General features: G+C 36.7%; 1 protein-coding gene across 1 annotated transcript; it reads right to left on the reverse strand.

The window, feature by feature from the left end:
* Nucleotides 1-1294: 1294 nt before the first annotated feature.
* On the reverse strand, nt 1295-21306 carry LOC119627949 (cytochrome P450 2C3-like). The gene is made up of 9 exons (XM_073019190.1): nt 20721-21306; nt 16415-16577; nt 14841-14990; nt 12113-12273; nt 10675-10848; nt 9603-9744; nt 8374-8561; nt 3920-4061; nt 1295-1708 (listed from the first exon to the last, which is right to left on the reverse strand). The coding sequence occupies exons 1-9, from the start codon at nt 20886-20888 to the stop codon at nt 1527-1529; spliced, it is 1470 nt and encodes a 489-aa protein (XP_072875291.1). The 5' UTR covers nt 20889-21306; the 3' UTR covers nt 1295-1526.
* Between the last annotated feature and the right edge of the window lie 690 nt (nt 21307-21996).

The raw sequence follows: 21996 nt of genomic DNA on the forward strand, positions 1-21996 counted from the left end.
CTTTCAGCTACTGATTTCAAATCAGCAATCATTTCAACAGATAAATTGCATAAAATATCGGGTTTGCCAATATGAATTTCCTAAACTGTCTGTTATCCTGTCTCCACAAATCTTTACAACTTTTATCAATTTCTGTAAAAATACATATTTGCATGTCTATGTGAGAGAGAGATGGGTAACTGAGAGGAAACAGCAGAGACAGAAACAGATATTGACAAAGATATTCAGTAGGTGCTATTTCTTAAAACTTCTGGTCGTTACAGTGAAACATTATTTGCAGATTATAGGATTTACTATTTGAAAACTCCATGAAAGGTAACCCAAAATTGCTAAAATTATCAAAGAATTCAATCTTCAGTATTTACACAGATTTGGGGAAATAGTCTTTCCATTATACTCATGTTAGAAAAGTAAACACATATATAAGCGTTAGTGAACTATATTCCAGTATTTATGAAAAGTAAAAGATTATATACATTATGGTGCAGCCATTTTTATCTATAAAACCACCTTAAAGAAATAATATAAGAATATAAGATGTATGCAGATAGTAGCATTTATAGTAAACAACAATTCAAAAATAATCTAAACATCATTGAAGCCGGAAATAATTCTGAAAATATGGAATAGCCATCAAATAGGACATTATGAGCTATATTTCTTTATATTGCTTTTTAAAATATCTATGATGTGTTATTATGTAACTATCACCTTCAAATCACAGCTATATTCTACATACACACATAAACACACACACACACACATATTTCTGTTTGTGTATATTCAAATACATATTCCCCTCTTCTTTGCCTTAATATGTCTGTACATCAGTGTGTGTCCCTGTATGTGTGTGTTTAACCACGGGGGAGAAAAGAATGGATAACTTTGGACAGACTGGCTAATTCAAGTTTATATCATGTCATTCCCTTTGGCTAAAGTAACCTTCTTTTCTTTTCTCCCTGCATTTATACACATATACATACATGCTAAAATAAACACATATACAACATATATATCCAAAACATGCATATATATACATGTGATTATATTTTAATAGCCACTGGGGGAAAAAAGAAAGTATACAAGCTAATCTGTCAAGAGATCATTTGCCTAGACAGGTAGATAGCAGTGAGAGATTAATAAAGCTCATGTTTTAATACTTTTTACATTTTTAAAAAATCTCATGGGATAATTTCTGATTTCTCATTTGTGGTAGCAAAGCAAAACAAGGCATTTATAGGGTGCTTTCCATTTCATATGCACTACAGATAAAATGTAGCGTATGATCTTAAGATTGTGTTACAAACATAATTTTATTGGAAATGAAACAATAAATTTTCTTTCATACAGGGAAAATTGGAATGGATTTTGAAGGATGGATACAATCAAAAGAGATAGGGCTCAGAGATGGCCTTCCTCCTACTAAGATAGGAGAGATAATGGTTGACACACAGGCAAGGAAACATCTGCATTTTTCACATGAGACTGAAGGGCCTTGCTCTGCAATCTAGCAGCCAGATACTTCATCAGACTGGGATGAAACAAAGCTCATAGAAGGGTGGTACAGTGCCAAAGCCTTTGTGAACTGGGGTGATGTCAATATCCTTTGGATCAACCAGAGGTTTCAAGGTAAAATTCTGCAAAATGGTGGTCAGGATTAAAAACAGCTCCATGCGGGCCAGGCCTTCTCCAGCACAAATTCTTTTTCCTAAAAATTACACACAAGATCATTATTTATTTAATTCTTTAGCTGAGTTAGCACACAGGGAGGCTGAAATTAATGTGGAATGAAGAAATATATTAATGAATGACTAATGAACCTACAACTTTTTCTATTTACACCCAAACCTGTTTTCTTTTTTATTCTTTAGCACATATTTCTGTGAATGTACTATATGAAAAAATCTTTTCTGTCCATACACATTGGAACTGCTGTGTTGCAGCTTGCTAGTGACATCTTTACACACACACACGCATCTATCCCAACTGGCATGATACACAACACTGTATCTACTTCTCCATATACTTCTGACCCTGGACGTGACAAATAGATTTATTTGTCCTTATCTGGATTATAAAGGATAATCTATCTTGCCATATACCTGCTTTAAAAAAAAATAGTCAAGAGCTTATTATTGCCAGGTATAAAAAGAAATGTCACCAAGTGGCCACAGGCAATTCTTAGGGCATCATTTCGTTCCACATCTTCCACCCAGTTGCCCTCACCCCAGCCATTACTAATGATTCACCACTCCCCAAACAGATTGGCAATTTCAAGATTTCTCTCAGATTCCAGGTATTCTTCTATCTGGAATGGTCTCCTACTCTGCTTTGCCTGCCAGTAGTCCCCATATTCTTCCAGACTCAGCTCAGATGTTATTTATTCTATGCAATCTTCTTTGATGCATCAGGACATACAATTCACACTCTTATCTGTTTTCTACAATATTCATTAATGCTTCTAATACACTACATTTCATATGAACTGTTAAATTATTCATCTGTTTTACAAACTGGAATATAAACTCTTAAGGTAAACCCTTAGATCTTATAATGCACACAGTAATACCCACTGTCAGGACAAGAGCTGGCCTGCAAGCCATGTGAAATGAATAGAAATCTTGAGCAGGCTCATGGTGCAATAGTGGACTCCAAAATATGAAAGGAGATAAGAAGTCACATAGCAATGGCTTTTTTTTTTGAGATTATCTCTAGGCAATGCATATAATCTTGAGAACACAACATCAAGGCTTGCTCTACACTTATTTTCTTATATAATTAAACAGGAACAAATCTCTTATTTTTGTCTCTGTTTCAGTTATTTCTGTTGGAAACATCTTCTACCCTCCTATCCTCTTCCTACTTCTTTGAAGTGTGCTGAATATTCTCCATTTCTTCCTCTTTCCAGATCCATTTTGTATTTATCTCTTGTGCCTTTCTATTCCCAGGAAACTGATCTCTAAGAACTGCATTAAACCAGGAGGTAATTCTTTTCTGGGTTCTGGATACATTCAGAGGCTCAGATGTTGAAAAGTTCAGAGTATTTGTTCCCTCCATCCAACTCTGTCAGGCTAATTTAACAGTGGCAACATCCCTCTACCTAAAGACGCTTCTCTTGATGAGGAATCTGCTCATTATTCAGGTGCCAGCAACACTCTCCTTCTTTTGAATCTTTTGATCTAGGATTGTAACATCTTCTTGCTGATGTTAGTCCTGAGTTCCCCACATTTTGTTACTCCCCTTGTTTGGCCCACGCCTCTCAAAACCATCTCTTTATTAAACTCTCTTTTATTAACTTTTTTGACATTGCTGTACATCTCTTTCCAGGACCATCAAAAATTGAGGGAAGATACTCAAATGTGATTTATTGCAAGAAAATTTCACTTACTTTACAACTATTCTGCCCCTATCCCTCTTAAATAAATCATCTGAAGCGCTCTCTCTCTCTCTTTCTCTCTCTCTTGCTCTCGTTCTCTCTCTCTCCCTCCCTTTCTCTGGACTCCCAAAGAAACCTCAAGCATAGCATTTGTGATCTTGGAATTTAATTGCCTGTTCATTGTTTTTCCCTTCTCTTAGAGAAAAGATCTAATACTTACTCACATTTGTATGCCTGGACCTGAGCATTGCATTGCCATATATAAGGTACTCAGTGAAGTTTATTGAGTGAACCGGCTTCTCAGGGTAAATGAGAAAAGTTTTACTAGAACTGGACTTCTAGGAGGAACTTTTAATGACCTACGTAGTGGACCAGGAAGCAGAATCTATGAACGCAGTCACCAATCCCATGAGAAATAACCGTCTTTGGGAGTGGTGCCTCTGACCTTATGCAAATGGAAAATTGTTCAGCCCAGAGCAGCCTCCATGCAGAGTCCTTCCTTATCTTACATGACCCCGATGTGCACATAAAAAGCTTGCTTGCCTGCTGAAAAAGCCATGAAATAATCACTCTTTTTAAAGTTGCCACTTTCGTCCAGGAAGTGGCCAGGGTCAAACTTCTCTGGATTGGGAAATTCCTTGTCATCGTACAGGACAGAAGTCAGATCTGTTAAGATTGTTGTGCCCTGAAAGAAAAAAGATAAACCAGATCAAAATACAGTGTTCATGGGATGCAAAAACCATGGATAGGAAAGGCCAACATTTTGTATGCATGAATTCTGCAGGGCTGACTATGGGACTTGTGTATATGTGCATTTTAATATCTACAAGGAGTCCTGCAACCAATTCCCCATGAATACCAAGGGATGACTTTAAATTAAAACCTGTATAAACAGACAAAGAAGGTGATCATATAACGATAAAGGGGAATTTCATCAAGTGGGTATAAAAATTATAAATGTACATGAACTCAACATCAAAGCACTTAAATATATGAAGCAAATATTAATAGACCTAAAGGAAGAAATAGACTTCAAAACAATAATAGTAGAGAACGTAATACCCTATATTCAGCAATAGACAGATCAAACAAAAAACAGGGGTGCTAAACTGTTCTTTTGACCTAACTTAGCAGGTATGTGCAGTACAGTCCACCCAACAGCTACAGAATACACATTCTTCTATACAGCATATGAAACATTCTCCAGGATAAATCGTATGGTAAGTCACCAAACAAGTTTTAACAGATTTTGAAATTTAAAATCAAATCAACTGTTTTTTTCTGAAAATAGTACAATAAAACTAGCAATCACAAAGAACAGAAAATATACAAATACCTAAAAATTAATTAACATGCTTATAAAGATCCAATGAGGTAATGAAAAAATTAAGAGGAAATATTTAACAATTTCCTGTGACTAATGATAATGGAAGTACAACACACCAAAAATCTGTGAAATACAGTAGAATCAGTACTAACAATGGAGTTTAAAACAATTAACCATTACATCAAAAAAGAGAATAATCTCAATTAACAATCTAACATTGAAACTTAAGAAACTATAAAAACCAAAAACAAACCAAATCCAAAATAAGTAGAAGGACAAAAATTGTAAATATTATTGAATGAATCAATAAAATACGCAATAGATATAGAAACTAAAATACGAAGAAGTCAATGAAAGAAAGTTTTGGTTTTCTTGAAATGATATACAAAACTAACAAGCCCTTAGCTAGACTATGAAGAAAGAGAGAAGACCAAAAGAAGTAAAACGAGATATGAAAAAGAGGCCATTACAACTGTACCACAGAATTGCAAAGGATCTTTAGAGACTATTATGAACAAATATATGCTTACAAATTGGAAAATCTAGAAGGAATGGATAAATTTCTGGACTCATATAATGTACCAAGATTGAATCATGAAGAAATAAAAAATCTGAAAATGATAATAGTTGAATAACAAATTAAATCAGTAATAAAAATCTCCCATCAAAGAAAAGCCAAAGACTATTATTTTTGGCTTCACTGCTGAATTCTACCAAACATTTAAAAACACTCCAAGAAAAATTCTTTTGAAATTCTTCTGAAAAATTGTAAAGGGGGAAATCCTTCCATAATCATTTTATGAGGTCATGATTCCCCTAATACCAAAGACAAAACAAGAAAAGAAAACTGCAGGCCATTATCTCTGAAGAACATAGATGCAATCCAAGTAGGCCCAGTGTGGTGGCTCATGCCTGTAATTCTACCACTTTGAGAGGCCGAGGTGGATCACCTGAGGTTGGAAGCTCAAGATCAGCCTGACCAACATGGAGAAACCCCATCTCTTCTAAAATTAGCCAGGCATGGTGGTGCATGCCTGTAATCCCATCTACTCGGGAGGCTGAGCCAGGAGAGTAGCTTGAACCCAAGAGGCAGAGGTTGCAGTGAGATGAGATCATGTCATTGTACTCCAGCCTAGGTGACATAGCGAGAGTCCATCTCAAAAAAAAAAAAGTGACTTGGCTGCTGTTAAAGGCATTCAGTTTCAAATGCAAATGGAAAAAGTTTCAAAAATTTGCAGCCTGACAATGCAATAGAAAAAAAATCCCATTTCTGGGGAGACATTCAAGCTGGCTGCAGAAATTTGCATAAGTAACAAGAAGAAGAATGTTAATCATCAAGAAAATGGGGAAAATGTCTCCAGGGCATGTCAGAGATCTTTGTGGCAGCCCTCCCATCACACGCCTGAAGGGCTAGAAGGAAAAAGTGGTTTCATGGGCTGGGCCCAGGGTCTCAGTGCTATGTGCAGCCTAGGGTCTTGATGTCCTGCATCCCACATGTGGCTGAAAGGGGTCAACATAGAACTTTGGCTATGGCTTCAGAGGGTGCAAGCCTCAAGCTTTGGAGAGTTCCAAAGGGTGTTTAGCCAGAACTTCTACTAGGGCAGTGCAGAAGGGAGATGTGGGGTGGGAGTAACTATACAAAGTCCCTACTGGGGCACCAGCTAGTGGAGCTGTGAGAAGAGGGCCACCATCTTTCAGACTCCAGAATGGTAGATACACTGACAGCGTGCACCATGTGCCTGGAAAAACTGCAGACACTCAACACCAGCCCATGAAGGCAGCTGGGAGGGAGACTGCACCCTGAGAAACTACAGGGGCAGAGCTGCCCAAGACTATGGGAACCTATGTTTTGCATCAGTATGACTGGGATGTGACACATGGAGTCAAAGGAGATCATTTTGGAGCCTTAAGATTTGACTGCCCTACTGGATTTCAGACTAGTGTGAGGCCTGAAGCCCTTTTGTTTTGGCCAATTTCTCCCATTTGGAATGGCTGGATTTGCCCAGTGCCTGTACCCCCATTGTATCTAGGCAGTAACTAACTTGCTTTTGATTTTACAAGTTCATAGGCAAAGGGACTTGCCTTATCTCTTATGAGACTTTGGATTGTGGACTCTTGAGTTAATACTGAAATGAGTTAAGACTTTGTGGCACAGTTGGGAAGGCATGATTGCTTTTGAAATGTGAAGACATGAGATTTGGGAGGGGCCAGGGGCAGAATGATACGGTTTGGCTCTGTATCCCCAGCAAAATCTCAACTTGTAGCTCCCACAATTCCCACGTTTCATGGGAGGGACCCAGTGGAAGACGACTGAATCCTGGTGGTAGGTCTTTCCCATGTTCTTCTTGTGATAGTGAGTGGGTCTCATATCTCATGGTTTTAAAAATGAGATTCTCTGCACAAGCTTCCTCTTTGCCTGCTGCCATCCATGTAAGATGTAACTTGCTCCTCCTTGCCTTCCACCATGATTGTGAGGCCTCTCCAGCAAAGTGGAATTGTAAGTCTAATAAACCTCTTTCTTTTATAAATTGCCCAGTCTCAGGTATGTCTTTATCAGCAGCATGAAAACAGACTAATACAAATGGATTTCAAAATGCTAATAGAGAGGTTCTTGAACACTCTCATCACAAATAAATAATAAATGCTCAAGGTGATCGAGATACTAATTACCCTGATTTAATCATTACACAACTCATACATGTTTCTAATCATGTTGTTCTCCAAAAATATGAACAATTATTAGGTGTCAATCATAAATAAAAGAGAATTGATCATGCTCACAGGCTGATAAAAAGGAGCCAGGAAGAAGGGAGAAGATGAAGAGGAAGGAAGAAGAAATAATTATTTAAGAAAGATAATTGAAAATGTAAGAGAGAAGGGATCCATGCCACAGTTAAAACAGCTTATAGTAGAACAAAAGAAAGCCCATCTGTCACAGCAACTGACATGAAAAAGAATCAAAGGTTGTAAATGTAGCCAAGTATGTAAATCTAATGGAAAGCATTAGAGGAGTCCACTTCCAGTGACTAATTTTTCTGTGAGATGGAAGAGCAGGTCACCTATTAAAAGTAAGATAATGAAAGGTTGAGAAGAGTTCAAGGTTGAAAGTCATTGTGGAGCATGGTGAAGCAAGTTGAGTTAGATTCTAAAGCAGGATTGTTGGGTAAGATTGACAATACTTTTGGCATTGATGAAAATTAAACCACCACATTTGGCATTGATGATAACAATATCAACCTGCTGGGCTGCATGGTCTTTTCCAGCACAGGTCAGTAGCCAATAATCAGGCAGGGAAGGAGGAGACTTTTATGTTGGACTTTTCACAAGTAAGTCATAGGGACAGTAGAGAAGGGGTGGGATATAGGATACAGGTTAATTGGTAAGAGTAATAAAACATAAAATTGAAAGGAAGGGACAGGTAAGCACACTGGGCTAATGGACAGGCAGAGTGTGGAACTATCAAAGCATGGAAAATCCTGTGGGAGTCTAGGCACTATCATATTTAGAAACTTGTATCAAAAACTAGAAGGAAAGAAGAATGTGGTTACAGGGTAGGATGCCTGAGTTATGAGTGTGCCATACCTGTAGAAGATTAGGCAATCTACAGTTCTACTGCTATATTTGATTGCCTAAGACACCTAAGGAAGGGTATAGACAAAATATCTCTCACCTTTGGAATAAAGTATTCTCTAAACCGAATGTCTTGAGTCACTGCATGGGGCAGGCTGGTGGGGATGAGGTCAATATATCTCTGGATCTCATGCACCACGGCATCCGTGTAGGGCATCCGGCTTCTGTCCTGCATGCAGACACTTCGGTTTTTGCCAACCACGTGATCAATTTCTTCCCGCACTTTAGCTGGCAAGGCAGGAGTCAGAATTTATGAGAAGTGAAAAAAAGTACCATTTGTACGATCCCTTCATCATTGTCCCATTGTAGTTGGAGAAAGGACAATGATGGAAAATTATGTGTCACTACCTCCATAAGAGAAATAAAAAGGACACACAGTTTACATTTCTTGGGCAAACTGAAAGCTCATTAGACACAGGTATGCAGGTATGAAATACAATTGCACCATGACATTCAATCCTCAACTTTGATTCCCTACTCTGTGTACTTTTTCTTGACAGACTCAGAGATCTGGGATCCTGAAGAATCAGTGAAGACCTTGCATTAACCATTTTGTGTATTTCAATTTTATCTTAAATATTTAAGTTTCAATAATTTAAGAAGTACACAGTGCAGTTCAGGAAATGAGATATTAACTTGATTCAGCACAAAAACTTAAGAAGTTAAAATTTATTCAGAAGGTATTCATAATATAGGACAGACACACGGCACTCTTCATTATATTACTTTATAATTCTTCAAAAAGCTTCTATGTGGTAGGTATAATTTCATGTACTTTACAAAGAAACAAGTCCAGAGAAGTAAATAGTTTCCTAAGGATGCTCAGGGAATATGTGATCTTTCCCATATTATCCCCCTTTAACAGATAAGGGACCACAGATATGGAAAGTAATCATGTGTCTGCAGGTCAAGCAAGCCACCTATTAGTAGAATCAGAATTCAAAGGCACCGCTATTGAAGTCTACAGCTCATTGTTCAATATAACAATGCCACACTGCTGCATCTGTTCCAAACCAAATCAAGAATCCTATACCATCGCAGGGAGAATAATGGCCTCTGCTCTTCAAATCTCTATCATTATTTAAACATTTTATTCTCCTTTTATACTAGGAACTAATTTGAACTGAATCCACCCAGTGGTAGGTAGATGTACTAATGAATAGAAATTTTGTTGTACCTTGTGTTGGCAGGTAAATTGTGGGGTAGTTATCAGTATTTTCTGTCCGTTTCTACCTGAAATTTGATCCTGCCCATCATCTGTGATCATACCTGAGATCTCAGGGTGCTTCAGCAGGAGCAACAGTCCGTATCTCATTGTGGTGCTTGTTGTCTCTGTTCCTGCACTAAACATATCCCATATAGTAGCAACCAAGTTGTCCATGGTAAATTCAGACTCTTTATTGTGTTTTTCCTAGCAATGACATGTTACAATTACTTAACAAAAAGCTTTTGAAGTAACACAATACAGTACAACATCAGTACCTGGCTAATTAAGCCAGACTTTAGAGTGTGCTATGAGTGAAGATAATATTAGGTGAACTGTTAGAATTGCTTCAAATTTAAAATAACATCGGACTCACAAATATTCAAGTACTTTCTGATTCTTCAGTTTCTGACCCACTAGAGCCAGTCAATTCCTTTGTAATTTTTTAAACATACTTTTGATTAAGTCATCACTGCTAATCACTGTCAACTCTAGCATCTATTGTCTATTTCATCATATCTAATTTTTCATTCAAGTTTCTTGAACTAATCACACCCAAACTACAGCAGTATTTACAACTCCATCAGTCATTACACCCAAGACTGCTCTTCAATTACAATCATTAGAGCCTCTTCAAAAATTTCACAAACTTGATTACTGTACTCATCATCTCCTGGATCTATTTTCTCCTCCCTGTTTAACTAAGTCAGAGTTTCTCAAACCTACCTCATCTGTAAATGAATATATCTTAGAGATTGCCCAAAAGTAAGCCTGTCTGGGTTTCTATCCATTCCTGTGTTCCCTCATTTGTTACATCTTCCCTTCATGGAACCATGATATGTTATCATCAGTCTTGAATGAATGTGTGCCTGTGTGTGTCTGCATGTTTTGATCAGCCCCCAGATAAGGAATCAGCTTTAACATGGTAAACATAAAACCTAAGTCTCTTTGGGTGAGAACTTAGAAATATCCAGAGACATGCAATATGGCTTACACAGGTAATATGTTGCATAAACAGTTAATACACTTTAGGATATAGCATTTGTTTTCATATCTCAGTTTCACCGGGAAAATCAAAGCATATCAATGAGTCACGACACCCATAAAGATAAAGTAGCAAATCAGAATTAATTGTACCTTTTCCATTCGAATCAGAAAATAGTCAATAAAGTCTCGAGGGTTATTGATGTCCAGAGACTCCTGATGTTCTTTTACTTTCTCCAAAATAAAACTTCTTTGGAGAGCATAATTTTTAAATATCAAATTATGACTTCCTGGGAGAACTCGTAAAAAGGGGAAAGCATTGTAGAGCTGAAAGAAGAAAGAATCCATCATTAATTCATTCACCAAACACTGGTCCTTATTATTTATCAGACACTGGTTATATGCTAAGTAGATAAAGATGAATAGACATGCTTCCTGCACAGGAATGCATTCTGAATTTGAAGGAGAGAGCACTGAAAAAGTAGGCAGAGACAGTATGCACAAGTTACAAAGCAACTTCAAGGCCAATCACGTTGATTTCCTAACCATAACTCTCTGAAGGAAGTCAGGAAATTACCCCTGTTGTCACCTCTCTTCAGATAAGGAAATTGAAGTTCATAAGGTTAATCAACAATTCGAAGACACCAAACTAGTGATCTCGGAGCTAATACTCTGTGTTTGCACCAGTATACACAATATATGTTTTACCAGGGGATATTCTAAAAATTTTGAAGACTCATACTCGTTTGTTGTAATGAGGAAATAGTACATCTGAAAGATTAAGAAAGTGCCCAAATCACTTAGTGTATAAATATATATAAAAAAACACAAACATACACATATACATATATATATATATATAATTTAAATATTCCACCCCAAAGAATGTGCATATTTTCCTGACTCATGTTTTTGCTGGTCCTAGAGCTTACAGAACATGCTTTAATTTAGACAACACCCCAATGACCTAATACCTTTGGAACGCATCAACATAATATATTCAGGCTTGTAGCTTAAATCAAACTAGATACAGAATCAGGAATCAGGAATTCTAGATTCTAGATTTTGATGTTCATTGTCTTAGCTAGGCTATTTTGAAAAATATGCCTAATAGCTCTGGGTCAGTTTCCCATTCCAGTAAATAAGAGACATTAGACTATTTTTTCTCTAGGGTCCTTTAAAGGTAGGTCACATTAGGAACTTATGATCAGTATAGAATTTTAGTTGTTAGTGATTGTAAAACATAGGTTACTGACATTTTCTGACCGTGTACTTTAATAAGAAATACATCTTAAATCACTACCCTCTATATCTGACGATCTAAAAACAAACAAAAAAGTTTCATCCAAACAAATCTTGCTATAAATGTAGCACTCTGAGATTATGTATTTTTTTCTATTCTACCTTACTTCATGTTTTCAATTTTATTGCATCACATTAGATTGATTTGATAACTCACTAATGTGTTGCAAATGATAGTTTGATAAGCATTGCTTTGGACATTTTTAAATAGGGCAGAGAGATGGGGTAGGCATGAGCTATAGATGAGCTAGAAAACAATTACACATTCTAAAAAGAACCTTGGCCTTACCGGTATCCAGGGGCTGCTCACAGTTTCAAAGTTTTCATTAAAATACTTCATCAAGGTTAGAAATTTCTGATCCCTGTAATCAAAACGATTCTGGAAAATGATGGAGCTGATGACATTGCAGGGAACACAACCCAGAAGAAAAGTGGGATCACAGGGAGATGCTACAAAAAATACCAGTCAGAAGTTAAAACACAATTTTCATATAAATCTAAAATTGACTGCTTAAAATAATTGGAAATGATTGACTTCTAAGATCTTCTAGAAATAAAACCTACCTGGACATGCCACCATTACAATAAACTTCAAATGCTTAAAATAAAATTTGCTGTATTTCTCCAAATAAAACTGTCTAATCCAGTCCACTTTATTTGATAATTTTGCCCCAAGGAGTCTCCTATTTATATCATTTTCCAAAATGTTCTAATTCACAAGAAGGAATACAAAATAAAAAGAGGACATTTAAAATATTTTTTAATGTATGGAATTTAATTATCAGTGTTGATACATCCTCATGATGCCAAGAGAAAACTAAACAACTTAAAAAGAAAATCAAAATACTGAAGAAACTTTAAACAGAACATGGAAAACAGAGTTGAAAAATTTGGTTGTCTTTTTTTGTAAAAGATAAAAATAATGAGAGAAATTGGAATTATAGTTACATATTTGAAAAACTACATTGTGAGTAGAAATAGACTTCGTATATGCAATAAAGAGCATGGCTCCATTTTTGGATGTTTGATTGCTAGAAGTTTTATAAGACTCACCATGAACTCTTCCCCTTATACCCACATCTGGAAACGCTTAAAAAAAAAAAAAAATATGTAACAGTTCCCTCCGTTAGCACAAATAGACAGTTTAAGCCACCCAAGCCCTGACCTGCACACAGGAAACTTCAACCCAGCCCTAAACCCTAATTGCCATGAAAACTTCATGCCACTATCCTCCTGCTGCTCTTTCAGTGTCATTTGGGACCTGGTTGGGTGTCAGCCTGCTCTTCATTGAAAGCAATATTATATGAGTAATAAACCTTTCATATCCTATTGGTGTTTGTGTGGAATCTTTATTGTAACCATCTAAACCAGATTTTGGATGATAGGTAGGTCCCTCCTGCCTCTGTGTAGTGACAACCACAACACCACAACTCTAGAAGGACAATGCAAGCTCAGATCAAAAATTAGAAGTTACGATGTAAATTAGCTCTGCTCAACCTGTAGAAATAACTTCCAACTATTAGTGTTATTAGTGATGAAATGGGCTTCCCCAAAGTGTGAGGTCCCTACAACGAAGTGGAATCAAGCAGATTTTGGACGACTAAAGGTCAGGGAGTTGAGAGAAGGCCATAGTCACCATGGGAAAAGTTGAACAACTTAATAACAAGTTCTGCTTCAATACAAATTAAGGATACAAATAATTTCACAGATAATATGTGCCAAAATTCAATATTCATTGCTTGACTAATTCTATTTCCAAATTTTATTCAAAGAAAGTAGTCAGAGATTTACAATAATTAATATGGGTTGCACTCTTGTATATTAAGAGCAGGAAAAACTAGAATCAACCTATCTGGCCAAAACAGAGGATTAGTTAAATAAACTCTGGTGTGTCCAAAATAATGGACTACTGTACTATCCAGCTAATAATGTTCTTGAAAAACATTTAAAAGTTAAACACATAAAAATATTCATTCAATACATGACATTATAAGACCACATATATCTTATGATCTTACCGCTTGCTTGCCCTGCCTGGCCCTTTCTCTTCCACCTGCTCTCCCAGCCCTGCAGGTGCACACACACATCTACGCACCACAGAGATCTGTGCTGCTGCAGTACCATCTCTTCATATCCACACTCCATTACGAGAGGTGAATGGCAGCCCCACACTTTGGTGGTAGTTGGCAACCCCTGTATTGTTCTTAAACACTTTACTAGAAAAGTTACCTAATTTTTTAAGCATATGTGGCCAAGACTGACAGCTGATTGCCAAAATCCATGTTCTTTTCTTCCTGTGCACAGAATAAACCACATTTTCCAACTTCTCTGGCAGTTAGGTGTGGCCTTGTTGCTAAGTGGCACACATGAGAGAAGTTATGTGTGCCACTTCTATGCCTGGTCTAAAGTATTTGCCTTTTTTTTTTTTTTTTTTTTTTTTTTTTTTTTTTTTTTTTTTTGAGACGGAGTCTTGCTTTGTCGCCCAGGCTGGAGTGCAGTGGCCGGATCTCAGTTCACTGCAAGCTCCGCCTCCCGGGTTTACGCCATTCTCCTGCCTCAGCCTCCCGAGTAGCTGGGACTACAGGCGCCCGCCACCTCGCCCGGCTAGTTTTTTGTATTTTTTGGTAGAGACGGGGTTTCACCGAGTTAGCTAGGATGGTCTCGATCTCCTGACCTCGTGATCCGCCCGTCTCGGCCTCCCAAAGTGCTGGGATTACAGGCTTGAGCCACCGCGCCCGGCCCAAGTATTTGCTTTTTAACTTGCTCTTTTCTCCTTCCTGTATCACACAGAGATATGAACCATTGATGATATTGAAAGACATTTGCTGAAGACATCAAAGCCCAATTAACCTGGTACCTAAAAAGACTGTTATTCCAAACACTTCACCTCCTAATTACTGTTACATGAGCAAAAAGTAAACTATGATACTTCAGCCATCATCATATTTTGTAGTCTATTTACAATACCATTTGTTCTACCCAAACTATTAGTGTTAATTATATGATGAAATAAACACCATTGGTTTTTTTTAATGCTTCCACCAGACACAAGGCCTCCTCTTGAATTCGGTCTTCAATTGTTTTCTTCCCCATCCCCATATTCCTCAAAACCATGAGAGAGAAACGTCGGATTTGCTTCCATCTTTCTCCATTGCTCAAAACAACTCCTATCAACACAAAAGAAAAAACAGAGAGAGAAAATATTCTTCATTGTCATGAATACGAGCTGACAGTTCTCATCACAGGAGATGATATTGACATTTCAGCAGGATGTAAATATAATGGTGTCAGCTTCATGGATTCCCATTGAACCCTTCATCACACCTGCCTCCTCTTTGAACCCAAACTACTATTTAATGGTCAGGATTCTTAATTTTGCATATTGCTAAACTATTCTTAATCCACCAGCTGCACTAAACCTCAGAATAATTCTGTAAACTGAAGGCTTTGTCCCATTTTATGGGATGCTAAAAATCATAAAGGCAAAATGCTTGCTCATGATCTTGCAGCAATAAACATGGTGAGTCCTGGTCATAGCTTAAATTTTCAGGGCTGGCTTTTCAAATGGTAAGTTAATTTTAGGAGAAATAACAAGAGGAGGGAATTATCAGGAGAATGTGAGACAGCACTTTTTCATTGGAAGATATCTCCTGATAATCGTTTCTCAGATAAGGGGTATAGTCATTAAACAGACAGCTAGTCTCATTTTAACATTTCCCCTCTATTTGTTAAATCTCTCCCATGAAATACGGAAGGAAACATCAAAGAAGTTCAATATTAGGCTGCCAGAGTCAAGACCAGATCAAGGGGAAAAAATAAGCTCATAGGAAACGTTTCCAGGGAGTCTCTTAGAGAACAGTGCAGAAGAGGTCAGAACCCCATTCAGGTCATATCTCTGTTTGCCAGAACCCTGTGATCCACCGGAAGACTTGACAGTTTAAGGCTAGCTCCAAAAACAAATAAAAGAAATTTCCAGTACTTAATCAAAAAAGCTTTTTCTAATATTAATTCTGATACATACTCTGATCATGTTTCTCCATGATCTTTTCAGAACATATGTTTGCTTTATGCTTTGTCTTCTGTTGTATTCTAATATGGCTCATGCTTTTTTAGAATCATATTTCAAGGTGAGGATGGAAATATTCCAAACTGATGTGATTCCATGCACACTATTGAAGCTTCCTAAAATAATCTCTGGGTATCCATGACTAAGACCCGGTAGCAAAATATTTGGTGAATAAGATAATTCAGTAATATTCCTCCTCTCTCTCATCGCTCTATTGCTTTTCTATTTTTTTAACTGACCATAATTTATGATGAACTTGTCTTTGTAACAAATTCGTAAAAAATTAGTGGTTAGATGGCTTGTTATCATTGAATTTAATGTTTAACAGGGACATTGTATCACTTTCACAGACTTTAAATATAGATTAATGATCCTTTATAGAAAAATTATTCTTAGCCTCAGGCAGAAAATATGAAAAGTGTGTTTCATAAATTTTTCTAAATACTTATGATTTCTCAATTTCTTCAAATTTTTCAAGTTTTTACAACTTACAAATCCACACACATACCCCAAAGGGAAGCATACCGAATCCTTGGGTAACTTTTTCTATCACTGGAAAACTCCCTCGGCCAGAAAATACTTCTCCCTGATCAATCAGTGCTTCCTTAATTGCTTTGTATCCATGCAACACCACGGTGGGCTTCATGCCAAAATAAACAGTGAACACAGGGCCATAATCTTTTGCTAGCTGCAAAAAGAATAGCAGATGCAAATAAAGTGTAAATTTCAAAAATAAAATGTAGATAGCTTAGGGAAATATTTTTTAATCTTGCCAGAAGGATGTTTTAATACTTATCCACCTATTATATAAAATTTTATATTTTAGAACCAATTATTTGATAAGAGAAAAGTATTTGAATAGTAATTATCATTACTTTATTAGTAATAATTCTATTTGTGTTAGTATCAGCTTCAATGTTTGTTTCTTGTTCAGCTCCTATTATATGACAGGGGTTATATTATGCATTTTGTTCCTATTATTTTATTAAATTTTTATACCAAACTAATAATTGTACCAAATTTCTCTCATCTTCTTACAATTACAGTAAATTCTGTATTTCTTCTTTGGGTTAAGGGAAGTCCATGTAATTTGCCTCATGTGTGGTCTAATAATTGTCCATCATTGTTCATTCTTGATAAATTTTTTTTAGCACCAGACACTGCCATATTTTTATAATGTATGATAGCATAGGAGTGTGGTCATACATATTTCCCAGCTTCACTCAAAGCTAGATGCAGCCATGTGACTCAGTTTCCATGAACTCAGGTAAGCACAGTGTTGTGATAAAATTCGACATTTGTGCATAACAGACAATTGCTTCCCCTTCATTTCTGCCCCCACCCATGGGTTGAAATAATAGCATGGAGATGCCCCTACTATGACTATGCAAATGAGAAAAATAGTCTAGAGGCAGAAGATACTAAAACTACAATGATAAAAAAAAAAAAAAAACAAAACAAAACTGGTTCTCTTAATGACATCATGGAGGAGAAGCAAGTTGACAGCAAGCACCTAGAGTTTCTTATGTGAGATATAAATAATCTCCTATCTTCTTTCAGCATCATCTTTCTGTAGTATCAGCTTATGTGGTATCCTAAATGATATAGGACTTACAGTCTTTCAACTTTTCTATTGTAGAAGTTTTTTTGCCGACCTAAAAATTCATTCTACAAACTATAGTGACCTTTTCACAAGGAAGATGTTAACCTGACTGTCCTTTAAGCATGTTAATAGTATCACATTGCTCTTTTTTTCTTTCCTTTTTTTTTGAGACAGAGTTTCACTCTTGTTGCCCAGGCTGGACTGCAATGGTGGGATCTCGGCTCACAGCAACCTCCACCCCCCGAGTTCAAGCAATTCTCCTGCCTCAGTCTCCCAAGTAGCTGGGATGACAGGCATGTACCACCATATCCTGCTAATTTTGTACTTTTAGTGGAGGCAGGGTTTCTCCATGTTGGTCAGGCTGGTCTCGAACTCCCGACCTCAGGCGATCCTCCTGCCTCGACTTCCCAAAGTGCTGGGATTATAGGTGTGAGCCACTAGTCTTGGTTCATATTGATCTTATGACAGAAACAAGTGTTTTTTACATCCATGCAAGGCCTGCATGTCCTGTCCCCTGCTTCCCTCTCTACTCTCAGCTTGTACCATATTCTTACTTACTCTCTGAACTACAAACACTTTTGTCCTCTTTTCAGGGTCTTAGGGAGAGAAGTGTAAATCAAAAATAAAATTCAAAGCACCCCTCTCCCCGCCAGCTGGCCCCACTCCCTTACCACCAGCAATTTAAACAGACTTCCTCCTCTAGGCCAAGTCCCTCCAAATTTAACCTGAAAAACTGATTCATGCCATCATGGGAAAGGGGCATTGAATATGCCTCATTATGTCCTCTTCCCTTTTGGAATTCAGGAAAAGCTGACCAACATTTAACATTAACACAGACCTTAACTCTGATAAGAAACAATTACAAACTATTCTCTCTGAAGACTGCTGCCTGGAAGCTTCATCTGCATGATAAAAGCTTGGTCCCCACAACTCTTATCATAACCCAGACATTCCTCTCTATTAACAATAACTCTTTCAACCAATAGTCAATCACAAAATTTTAAACTCTGGATATCCTGGAAGAAACCCCTCTCCCACTGCTTCGAGTTGTCCCACCTTTCTGGGCCAAACCAATGTATATCTTAAATGTATTGACAGGAGTCTCATGTGTACATACTCAAACATATAAACGTATAAAACCAAACTGTGCCCTGACTACCATGGGCACATATTCTCAGGATCTCCTGATGGCTGTGTCGTGGGTCATAGTCACTCACATTTGCTCGGAATAAATCTCTTCAAGTATTTTGCAGTTTGACTCTTTTCATCAACAGAAGCAATTCTCCCCCAGATTGAAAACATGCGAAATTGGGTTTTGTTGATATTTGATATGTTTAATTCCTAATCATTCTTACGATTATCAGCTCCAACTTCAATTACTCAGAGAACCCTTTGCTGAATTCTCCTCTAACTGGTGAGTCCCTTGAAATTACAGGGTCTCTTTCTACCATGTCCCTGTTACACAGTTTGAAATCATGCCTTTACTTGCATTGTTGTTTCATAAATATATTCCTATCCTCTAAACTGTAAGTTCCTTAATGATAGGGTCACTTTAAATTTTCTTTCGCCATTGAAACTCACATGCACCATGCAAGGAGATATTTAATTACTTCTAGAAAATGTGGTATACTTAAGTAACCCGTGCAAAATCTTTCTTATTTACATCTTCAAGAAATGGAAATTAAAGCGAAGAGAGGTTTTAATCCTGCTTAAATCTGTGAATTTAAATAATCAATAGATGAGCTGGGGTGCTGACACAATCTCTTTAAATTCAAAGCCAAGGCATAGGAAGAATGAGCTTCCAGAAGCAGTATTCCAGTAACTGGCTTTCTTAAGAGAAAGACAGATTCCAGATCATTCTTCAGGCTTTAGAGAGCAACTGCTATGTAAACAACTTGCAGTAGAGAAGTTACTGACTCATTTATTGAGAACTACAGTATGAAATATGAAAGATCTGAACTCTTAGTAATTCCCTTGATTTCAATTCATATATGCTTTATGAAAATGTGGTGCTGTGACACTGTAAATCGGTGCTTATTTAAAAAACTAACAGCTGTTCCATTTTCACTAGCATTTACCAAAGAAGAGTTAAAGCAACCTGGATTACAATATCAACAAAGAATTTGTGCACCTGGCAATGTCAACAATCATAACATGGATCAATGATCTTGGCAATGTTCCACTGGTGGCAGGAATGACTCACATCTTGAGCAACTACTGCCATGTCGAACTGCTGATAAACTTTGACGTCAATAAGGAATTATGAAAAACATTTTCTTCACAAATAACTGGGCTCTCAACAATATACAATACAAGAAAACTTTGTATATGAGTTATATCTGATTCAAATATGCAAATGCACTCTTGTACTAATGACTGATGATGCATTATTTGTTTAATCTACCAATGAAGAAATCTGACAATTTATATAATTGAAACGAGTTCCTATATAAATGGAAGCCCCCATAATCCTTGCATAAAACAAATTTCTCTTCAAAGGTTTAGCCTGTTAACTTCCTTGTTCTTTGTTCTCAAACTCAACTTTTTTGTTCTCCATGCCTCCTTGCCCGTAGTTACTTTCCTGTCAGCTCTAATCAATAACTCACCTCTGTTTACTTAGTTACCCACTCTGCACCCATTCCACCCTTTGAAACTTCATGGCCCACCACTGTAATTCACATCTCCCTTCCCTTCCTTATTTAAGAAAATATTCACAAATAGCTAATCAGGTCAGCTTAGATTGTGTGGTCTGACCGTAGTCCATGGGGTGAGTGACACAGAGGTAGAGACTACATGGTAGAGATAAAACCTCCTTCTCTCCTTTGTTCACTATACTCTTGTGATCGTGATTGATGCAGGCAGCACCCTTCTGAAGAAGTAAATTGCCTTGCTGAGAAAATTTTTGCCTGAGTGCTAGTTTCACTTTGTGGCACCAAGCATTTATCTCCAACATTTCTCTTAGGTGATACAGTCTATAATTACTTTCCAGTTGAAACATCCATTCTGGAGTAAACACTTATTTGCCTCAAACTTGCTGATTTCTTCATTTCCTTTGGATGTACCGATTGCATGTTCTTCTATATGTCTACATTATAAAGGCATATCTGGGTGTCTAATGGACACATCTCTATAAAGGCATCTCTTTAAAACTTGGTATCTGGGGACATAGTTATGGGGATATCTGACTTACTCACTGCAGAAAACTAAAGGAAAATTAGTCATACTTACCATTCTTATGGATTTGCTGATGTTCTTAGTATTTAACTGTAGAATATTTCCAATAATGGGGAGAGGAGTTGGGCCAGGTGGAAGCTTCCCTTTGGCATAGCTTCGGTTCCACAGAGAAAGAAGAATCAGACAAGAAAGACAAATCACCAGGATGATGAAGAGATCCATTGATGGGCTCTTTGAAAACGCAGTTGAAAGCTAAGAATCTAAAGATTTTGTAAACCAAAGTGCAAGCTCCTCACCAATTATGTACTAAGACTTTGAACTTTGGACGATTGATTTTTTTTTTATCTTTAGTACACCTTGAACTGCTGGTAGAAGTAAAAACAAAAATTAATTTAATATTGATTAGTTCTTAAGTTTAACCTAAAATTGTAACTAAATGATAACGTTCACTTCTGTAAAAAGCAAGAAATAATAAAATCAAAATTAATAGAAAGAAGAAAATAATAAACCTCAGCACAGAAATAAATGCAATAGAGACTGAGAAGTAATTTAAAACATAAAAAAAATAATTGGTATTTGAAAAGAAAAAAGAAAATTGATGAACTTTTAGCAAGAATACTGAAGTAAAAAGTGAGAACACTCAAATAAATAAAATCAGAGGTAAAAAAGAGACATTTCAGATAATATTAAAGAAATACAAAGCATCATAAGAACCTGTTATGAACAACTATATGCAACTAAATTTAATAAAAGAATAATTGCATAAATTTCCAGAGACATACAACCTTCTAATTTTAAATTATGAGGAAATAGAAAATATAACAGATAAACATAGAGAGAAAAAAATTAAATCAGTACAGAAAGTTATTGCATCAAAAGAAAGCCCAGAATATGATAGCTTAACTACAGAATTCTGCCAAACATTTAAAGAAGAATTAATATTAACTCTTCTCAAACTATTCCAGAATTAAAAGAAAAAATATTTCCAAACTACCTTTGCAAGGTTAGCATAACCTGATTCCAAAACCAAACATAAACACATACATACACACAAACTACAGACCAATATATCTAATAAATATCGATATAAAAATCCTCAAAAGTTACTAGCAAAGCAAATTCAACAACACACTGAAAAGAATATTCACTATGATCAAGTTGGATTCATGACAGATATGCCACAATGGCTTATCATAGGGGAAAAAAATATGATACATCATATTGAAAGAAAGAAATACAAGAGTCCAGGCAAGATGGCCGAATAGGAACAGCTCCAGTCTCCAGCTCCCAGCGCGAGCGTCACAGAAGACAGGTGATTTCTGCATTATCA

Source organism: Chlorocebus sabaeus, chromosome 9, assembly GCF_047675955.1.
Source record: "Chlorocebus sabaeus isolate Y175 chromosome 9, mChlSab1.0.hap1, whole genome shotgun sequence".
In the NCBI taxonomy this organism is placed as follows: Eukaryota; Metazoa; Chordata; class Mammalia; order Primates; family Cercopithecidae; genus Chlorocebus; species Chlorocebus sabaeus.